Source organism: Trichoderma virens (genome assembly GCF_000170995.1).
Source record: "Trichoderma virens Gv29-8 chromosome Unknown TRIVIscaffold_6, whole genome shotgun sequence".
Lineage (NCBI taxonomy): Eukaryota > Fungi > Ascomycota > Sordariomycetes > Hypocreales > Hypocreaceae > Trichoderma > Trichoderma virens.
This window is the reverse complement of record NW_014013743.1, coordinates 1,142,003-1,150,787: the sequence shown is the minus strand read 5'-3', so window position 1 is coordinate 1,150,787 and position 8,785 is coordinate 1,142,003. Positions and strand designations below refer to the sequence as shown.

Genomic DNA, 8,785 nt, shown 5'->3' with positions numbered 1-8,785 from the left:
TAAAGCAACGACTCGGGATTTCCCTAAAGCTAAAGCAACGACTCGGCCGTCATCATTTATCTTCGTCTTTCTGTCTTCTCTCTGTCAGATTCTTCACCTCTCCATATCGCACAGAAAAGAGGAAGAAAGAGACATCGACAATGACGCCCTTCGTTGCGACCGAGGAACCCGCCTCGGCAGCCCCGCCAAACCACAATCACAATTACCAGCTGCAGCGACAGCGGCATGGCGAGCACGAGGCCGACGACGACGAGCAGAAGCGCATAGCCAAGCGGCCGCGGACCATGACATCGACGGAAGAAATCGACAACACCATCACACACCCCGGAAGCGTCAAGATCAATGTCACGGGCGCCTTCATTGTCGACCCGGACGCTGCAACGCCTGCGCAGAGCGGCAGCGACAACGGCAGAGTCAGTCCGTCGCATCACGAGACAAGCGACATCCGGCTGCCAAACCACACGGCTGTAGTCAGCCATATCGCAGTAGATGTAGGTGCATGGATTTATTGTTTTGTTGTTGATTGGCCATTGCGTCGTATCTGAAAAACCTTGTCTGACCAATGCTGTGTTGTATTAGATTGGCGGTTCTCTTGTCAAGCTCGTCTACTTTTCTCGCGAAGTAGATTCCACAGACCCCGGCGGTCGCCTCAACTTCCAATACTTCGAGACGGATCGCATTGATGACTGCATTGAATTTATGAAGCTGCTGCGCGACAAGCACAAGGCGCTTAATGGGTCGCGGTCGCAAGAGCTGTGCGTCATGGCCACTGGAGGTGGCGCATATAAGTTTTACGACATCATCCGAGACGCATTGGAAGTTGAAGTCTTGCGGGAAGATGAGATGGAGTGCCTAATAGTTGGTAAGATAAAATAGCCCTGAAAGACGGAGAAAAATAACTGGGAGCTAACCTCGGACACACAGGGCTCGACTTCTTCATCCAGGAGATTCCCCGCGAAGTCTTCACCTACTCCGAAGCAGACCCCATGAACTTTGTCAGCCCTCGAGAGATCATCTACCCGTATCTTCTTGTAAACATCGGCTCTGGCGTTTCAATGCTCAAGGTTACGGGTCCTCGGTCGTTTCAGCGAGTCGGCGGCACTTCCCTCGGCGGCGGCACCCTCTGGGGCCTCCTCTCACTCTTGACCGGGGCACGATCTTTTGATGACATGCTGGCTGAGGCTGAGCACGGTGACAACACCAAGGTGGACATGATGATTGGAGATATATATGGTGCCGATTATGGCAGGATTGGCCTTAAGAGCACTGCCATTGCGTCCTCATTTGGAAAAGTATTCCGCATGAAGCTGCAGGCCGAAGCCGCAGAAGCCGCAGGCAAGTCGGAACAGGATGGCGACCACAGTGACGCGCATGATGATGCTCATGGCGATGCTCATGGTGATGCTCATGGTGATGCTCATGATGCATCCCAAGCCAGTCATTCCTTCTCCTCGGCCGATATATCAAGGTCGCTGTTGTATGCCGTGTCCAATAACATTGGCCAAATCGCCTACTTGCAGTCACAGATCCACAACCTTTCCGACATTTACTTTGGCGGCTCCTTTATCAGAGGCCACCGCCAGACAATGAACACGCTGAGCTACGCCATCAAGTTCTGGAGTAAGGGCGAGAAGCAGGCCTACTTTTTGCGGCACGAAGGCTATCTCGGTGCTGTAGGCGCTTTCCTCAAGAGACAACCAGCAAACTGGGGTCGCAGAGCCAGTCTCGAGGGAATCGAGGACATTCAAGAATGGCGAAAGAGCTTAAAGAAGACAGAGTCAGAGACCAAGCCGTGACCAAGTGATGCTTAGGAGACCAAGCAAGACAATGGGGATCGCAACTTGAACAGTGGCATGTCACATTTTCAGGCGTTCAGGGTATAGAATTTTTGGGTATTCGTATTATTGGGGGCAGTGTTTTCTTGTTCTGTCTTTTTTATTCTCTTCTTCTTCTCTTTTTTTTTCCGTCTTCTTTTTTTTTCGTTTGAATTGCTACAGCCGAACGCTGCGCCTAATATGCATACCGGTGTCGAAGAGGGAAAATTGGGTCAAACTCACAGCCTGTATAAAATTATTATAATTCCATAGGTAGTGGATGTGATAGAATCTGACAAGATTGCGCCAGAGCCGCAATTGGGGATGCAAAAACAACAGAGTCACTATCATTTCGATTCCCGTGCCTGCGCCTGCCTCTGACTGTGCCTGCCTCTGCCTGTGCCTGCCGTAAAAGGAAAGAACTCGTATTCGCATCGTATTCGCATCCCATATCCGCCTCAAACAGAAAAAAAGTTGCTGTTCAGTTTCTCGGTACAAATTGAAGATAAGGCGGCCAACAAAGGCGGCATCGATGTTTATTTTTCCCCATAAATGTCCCGATATCGTACAAGTAATGTCCAAAGCACTCCACAGTGCAACGCAAATCATCGTAAAAAACATAAAGCCGTGTGAGGTGGTAATTGTTACAGATGGATATCAAATACCGCATCTCAGATATCCCAGAGTTTCATCATCTCAAATCAACGGGTGACAATCCGGCAAAGCTGTGCCGTGTCTCTTCCACATCCTGTCCAACAAAGGAGGCCGCCATAACCTTTGATAACATCATGACAGAAGAAAACAAGAGGTCGTGAATGTTGACAAGACCCAGGTCTTCACTTCCCAGCTTCTCCCTTCTTTTTGTCTCCCTCGCCTCCACTCTCGACCGAAGCCTTGTCCATCCCCAGCTTGGCCATCAGGTTGTCCATCATCTGCTCAAATTCCTTCTCATCCTCCGGATTGACCTCACCCCCAGGCCTCTCCATTGCAGCTTTCGTCTTGACCCTCAGCTCCTCCACAGAGCTCAAATCAAACGCCCACGCCAGGCCCCCCGTAAGCAGCACCGCAAAACTGGATACATTGAGCGTTGCCAGTCCTAAAGCCTGGACGCCCAGTATGGCGCCTTCGGAATTGGGGCCCTCTTGGGGTCCTACGCCATTGGACGAGTAGAATTTGGGGAAAGACTCGCGCTGGCGACGGATCACTGAGCGGCGCGACACGCCTACTGAGGCGGCGGTAAAGGCAGCGCCGAGGAAGAAGAGGCTGAACTGCTTGAGGGGGCGATTCCACGAAGCCGAGTATGCATTGATGTCTGGCTGGCGTCGAATTGACTGAGGCTGTGATGCCTCTTGGGGCACGGCTTGTGCGATTTGTGGCGATCCCTGCGACATGGTGGATGTTCTGGCTCAATGGAGCATAATTGAATTGTCTGTATTCCTCCCTCCGAGTGACTCAATTAGGCTGTGTTTGTAGTCTTTTCCCTCCGGTTGCTGATAGTTGTAGAGCGTTCATGAGACGGTGGTCGAGGTTGGTTTTGATAGAAGCAATTTTCGCATCTTAGTGCATATCCAGCGCCCGTATCACTGTAGACGTCACCCAACGAGTTCGGATAACTGCACACTAATGCTTCCACCGACTTGCCCCAAAACGAGTGCTGGATAAACATCCTCATTACTGAATCGAATGCTAGTTGTCGTTTTATCTGCATTTATTCTCGTTAACCTCAGATCCTATTCCAAGTATGTATTTGAGACCAAGAATTTTGAGTATCGTAGCCTTGCGCTGATCGCCTGTTCCAGACCATCCATCAAAAGCCTGCCTAACCAGAATCAACTGAGCCTCACACACGTTCAACATAAAGGCTTCTTCATTTTCCAACTAGATACAACCACAACACATCCTGTGTCAAGAATCCTAACCAAATCCTACTCTATCCCAAATGGCCAAATCCAAATCATCCAAACCCTCCGCAGCACCTCAAGCCGCACCCCCTCCCCCACCATCATGGCCTGCTTTTATGCCACCCCTGCCAGTCGTCGAACTGTATCCAGAGCTTCATCCCGCGACTCCCAACATCGTCCTCTTGTCTTCCTTTTTCCCTCGCTCTCTGTGCCGCGATTACGTCGCTTTTTTAAAGACTCTGCCGCTGCAGACTACTCCTTCGCGGCCCAAGAAGGGGGAAGCAGTCCGCGTCAATGACAGGTTCCAGATTGATGATCCGGCATTTGCACTCAGATTGTGGGAAACTACCGGACTTAAAGAGGTCATTCTGGAGAACGAAACAATTAAAGATCTATGGTACGTCATGACATCCATCCAAGACACAGCCGATGTACTACTGACTGACCATCTTCAACCTCCGCAGGGGCGGCCAGCCTGTAGGCCTCAACCCAAACATTCGCATATACCGCTATTCCAAAGGCCAATACTTTGACTGCCATTGTATGCGTCGCTCCCGTTTGCAACATTCGACTCGTCCCGAAGCCAAGCCAACTAACTTGTCACTTTGCTAGACGACGACTCCAACAACCTGATTCTCGATTCCGTCCCCGTCAAAACTACTTGGACGCTCCTCCTGTACCTCACTTCCTCTGCCGAGGGCTGTATTGGGGGCGAGACTGTTTTTTATCTCCACGATCGCAAGTCTGCGGCCGAAGAAATTGCCGTGTCGCTCGAGACGGGCATGTTGCTGTTGCACAAGCATGGTGATGATTGTCTGCTGGTAAGTCGTGGTTCATCTCTTTTTACTTCCTCGTCTTCTTCCTTATCGTCAGCACCATGCTAAAGAAAATCACGGTAGCACGAGGGACGGGAAGTCCAGGAAGGAGAAAAATGGGTATTGAGAACTGATTTATGTGTGCGTCGGGGATGAAGCGATACGTTTGGGCACGGAAAGACATGGATTCACCAAACCGTGTCTTGGGCATAGGGTTGCTTGCGTTGAGGTGTGATTAGCATGCGTTTGACTAACAGAAGAGAAAGGCGATACCATTGGAAATTGAGATCCTGAGATGCATCCATTATGATTCCTATCTTCTATTCTAACAGCTTCGAACTATGCCACAATAGGGCAGAAGTAGAAATCGCATCTCCAGGCAAGTTGGATAGAGAAGAAGAAAAAAGCTACGTATGAATGGCCTTAAAATTGGTCAAAGCCATCAAAATCCATCATGACAGTCGATTTCGCCGCCTCATTATGCTCCAATCGAACCAATGTATTCTCCTTCGCATCACTCATAGCGTCCTTCTGGGACTTTTCCACAGCAGCCATCGAGCGTTGATCAATGGCATCAATATTGGCCTCCTGAGCAAATTTGGTGATGGGAGGCAAAGAGACAGGCACTCGTTGATGGGCCGCAGCAAGAATGGAATTCTTGGGATTGCACTTTCCTGCCGATGCGATACGAATCATGACCCATGGAAAGATCCAGGGGAAGCTGATGAGAGGCATTGACTTGGCTTCAAGCTTTCGCTCTGGAACGATGACCCCAGCCTCGTTTGTTGGCCCGCGGTGGTGCTCAAAAAGCGCAATTTTAATCTCCTCCTCTGTAACCTTGTACATGGCTGCCACAAACTTGTCAATCTTGGCCTCGTCGTAGCCACCGGCAGCTTCGAAGCATGCTTCGCGGAATCGTTGCTTTACTGCATCAAACTCCTTTCCGAGCTCTTCCTGTCGCTTGTAATCGCTGCCAACGGATGGTTTTGACATTGCCCAAGAGGTATACAATTCAAACTCGGTCTCCAGTTTGTGCTGCAACAGAATACGGCGCACTGCAATATCATACTGAGATTTGATTATCCTGGCATCCTTGAGCATGGCGTTATCCAGCTGGAATCGCTTTAGGATTCGCTGATCAAAGGCGTTTTCCCAGTCCGGCCGGAACTGAATGGACTGTTTGATCACTCTGTTGTAGATCGCTCCCAAGGCTTTTTTCGACTTGTAACAGACCTTCTTGTCCATAAAGTGTGGCCACTCTTTCGGATTGTGCAGACCTGGATTCCATTCTGCAGGTTCGCCAGTCTTTGGGTAGTCAACCGCCTGTGAGTGAAGCTCAGCCAAACGTAGACCTAATGTGAGGCTCATCAGTATGTAGTCATGAACAGCTGCAGAAAATAAAGTCAACACTCTTCTCTACTTACAAATGTCCGACTTGGGTCCATCGGAATCTGCAAGCCCCAAGTGAGCTGTGGCAATGAGCGGGAGCACATCATTCTGCATATATCTGACAAAGAAGTCCCGTAGGTCATTGGCATTGACGTCGCGGTCAAGTGTCGCAGGCGATGGGCTGGAATAGTTCATGGCTGGGTGGTTCCATTCGGTAGGAATCAGAGTGGGCTCCCAAATGATGAAGAAGTCGTCGCCATCAAGATCTCCTCCAGAGAGCATGTTGGGGACTGGTCGATCTCCAGTTGAAGGAAAGACGACAACATCTTTTAGATGGTGAAGTTCAGGTATGTCGACTGCCTCAACCACTCGGATATCGCCTGGGTGCAATGATGGATTCCGACCAACGATGCAAACTCCTTCGATTGCATTGGCCTGGTCGTATACTTTCGAATCTGACACCTGCAAGAAGATTTGGGGGAGTTTGTTGATGTCTTTATCCACAGTGCCTTCTGTCGCATTTGAGTGGCCTCTCAAAATACCTGTCTCATCAACACAGCCCAAGACGAAGGCGCTCTTTTCGATGGGAATCCTGGCTTTGTCCCTGAGCAGCTTCAAAGACCATGACCTCCAAAGGGCAAGTAAATTGGTCACAAACGGCTCTTGAACAGTGTCTGTCTTGAACCCGGATTGCAACAACTCTGCCAGGATCAGGGTAGATTGGTTTTCGTCGACGCACTTTGTCAATATGTTCACCGCCACATTGTTATTCTTCATTGCTTCCTCATAGAGGCTGATCTGCTTCTCCAAGATGGCTAAGAAAGCCGGTGTAGAAACACCAAGACACTCCAAAATAGTGATTGTCTGTCGATTGAGGGTGGCGGAAGAATACTTGGCACATTTGATAATCTCAAGGCCCTTCACATCGGCCTTGAACTTCTCCTGAGACTCGCGAATATAGACTTCTCCTTTCTTAGCCTGTGGCCAGACTACCAACACACCTTTGCATCCACCCATGCGAAATTGAAACGCAGTTGGTTCGGTGTAAACATCCAGTGTCATTTCTTCAATGATCATTCGGGCCATGAATTCGGATATCATTCCGACTCCATCAGTAAAGCAGTAACCATTCCTCTCGATATCAGGAATACGTCGGACGTCCGGGACGGGAAGACCTCTCATCTCTCTGGTAGTGGAGAAGCATTGGCCCAATCTAGCAGCATGTTTCGCCACGATTCTGATGTGGCCGACTTCGCCCATCCACCGGCGAATGTCGTCACAGGAAATATGATCCGTTGGGCAGAAAAAGTAAGCTCCACACTGTCTGAGTTGCGAACTGCCAAATGCCAGAAATTCGTAGCGGCGATCGCCAATTTGGATGCCTTCGTACAAGGTCCTGAGTATCTTTTTCCATACGTCTTCTTTGTTGCGAGAGGTCATGGCTATGCGGCCACTTTCCATCTCTTCCACAAATTGCACTCTTAAGAAGCGGTCCTGAATGTGGTTGAAGTAGCGGAGAACTCTGTTTGAGGTCTCGACGATGGGAGAGCTCAATAGAATGCTTGTTGGGGTAATGGCAGCTTTTCGTGCCAGCACACAGTAGTGTGGGATTCTTGTATTGGGTACATATGATGCAGCGGCAGACCATGTGAAGAGTTCTTGAGGATTATACATGACCTCGCCATTGTCCAGGAGGAACTCGAGCCTGCGTTTGGCGTCAAGAGGGTCAAGTGCAGCCAGTTTCTGGAGGAATTCTAAGGATATGGTGTGCTCGTTGAGCACCCTACGGCCGACGCATACTTCGAGCTGATATCGAACACCAAAATCTAGGTGGACAAAGGGAAATTTTGAAGGCTGCAGTAGAGCCAGTGCGTCCCCTTGATCGTTGGCCTGGGGATGGTCGAGAAAATCCCACATGGTAGTTGTGGAAGTGTCGACTTGAAATTCCTCACAGAACTGAAATTTTACGTTGAGGTCCTCCAAGGCCAGTTTCAGGTATCCGATAGCTCGCCTTGTGAGCTCGTCTGTGGTGTTGAGGGCAACGCGAATGGCAGTCCAACGACCAACTTCCAAGTAGGCGGGGTCCGATTTGGTGTTGTTCAAGGAAACGGGGTATTTCATTTCCACTGTGGCGTCCTCTGTGATGTCTGTAGCCCTTCTCCAAACGTCTGGTAGGTTGCGGGCAAAAGCGGTATTTGGTGGTAGGTTATATGTCTTCCAGAAATATTGCGGAGGTTGGTTGAACGGAAGGACGAGTATTTCTCGGTCCTCTTCTCTGCCAACGTGAAATATGGTCTTGACATGAGAAATCTCGGCGAAGAGTCTGTACTCTCGCGTGATGAACTCGTTGGCTGCCACTTTGATTTGGAGCGGGAAAAGAATGATTAGGCGCTTGGACAACACATCAACTTCCATGCTGATCATGCTGGCGCCAGGGGGGGAAGTGATTGTTTTGTTGATATTTATGGCCTCAGGCCCAATCATGCTTCCGAAATCCAACGACGAGAGGCTCGCCGTTATTCTGGTAGGGTAGTGCGAGTCGGGGGTTACCCGACTCGCAAACCACGTCTTGGTCGCCGCCATCTTGCGGCTCGAAGATTCAAAGTTAGCGAAGGTTGTGACGAAGGGGGGATATATATAGTTGCTGCCTCACCGCTTTGGGCACAAAGCAGATCACTCTTCCAAGCCAAGAGTGAATCAGCGGCCTGTTGCGAAGAGGAGGAAAGGGGGGAAGACGGGGGCAGAGGGGGGAGGGGGGAGGGGGGGCAGCTCACCTCGTAGTTGTGGATTTGAGATGGAAGAGGGAGAAGAGGGGAGAAGAGATGAAAAGAGAATCACAGACCTTATAGTGGGAAAGGGGGTAGGG

General features: G+C 50.1%; 4 protein-coding genes across 4 annotated transcripts; 2 read left to right on the top strand and 2 right to left on the bottom strand.

Moving 5' to 3' along the window:
* Positions 1-284: 284 nt before the first annotated feature.
* TRIVIDRAFT_179818 (uncharacterized protein) lies at positions 285-2,169 on the top strand (the record flags this gene model as incomplete). Its single annotated transcript, XM_014101212.1, has 3 exons — positions 285-470; positions 580-862; positions 925-2,169. The coding sequence occupies 3 exons, from the start codon at positions 285-287 to the stop codon at positions 1,794-1,796; spliced, it is 1,341 nt and encodes a 446-aa protein (XP_013956687.1).
* Positions 2,170-2,707: 538 nt separating this feature from the next.
* TRIVIDRAFT_120898 (uncharacterized protein) lies at positions 2,708-3,109 on the bottom strand (the record flags this gene model as incomplete). Its single annotated transcript, XM_014101211.1, has 1 exon — positions 2,708-3,109. A coding segment is annotated over one exon (402 nt), but the record flags the coding sequence as incomplete, so codon positions are not given.
* A 644-nt stretch (positions 3,110-3,753) lies between these two features.
* Positions 3,754-4,686, top strand: TRIVIDRAFT_149605 (uncharacterized protein; the record flags this gene model as incomplete). The annotated part of the gene is made up of 4 exons (XM_014101210.1): positions 3,754-4,112; positions 4,180-4,256; positions 4,328-4,536; positions 4,615-4,686. The coding sequence occupies 4 exons, from the start codon at positions 3,754-3,756 to the stop codon at positions 4,684-4,686; spliced, it is 717 nt and encodes a 238-aa protein (XP_013956685.1).
* Positions 4,687-4,953: 267 nt separating this feature from the next.
* Positions 4,954-8,502, bottom strand: TRIVIDRAFT_28428 (uncharacterized protein; the record flags this gene model as incomplete). Its single annotated transcript, XM_014101209.1, has 2 exons — positions 4,954-5,882; positions 5,955-8,502. 2 exons carry the CDS (start codon positions 8,500-8,502, stop codon positions 4,954-4,956), a joined length of 3,477 nt encoding a protein of 1,158 aa, XP_013956684.1.
* Between the last annotated feature and the right edge of the window lie 283 nt (positions 8,503-8,785).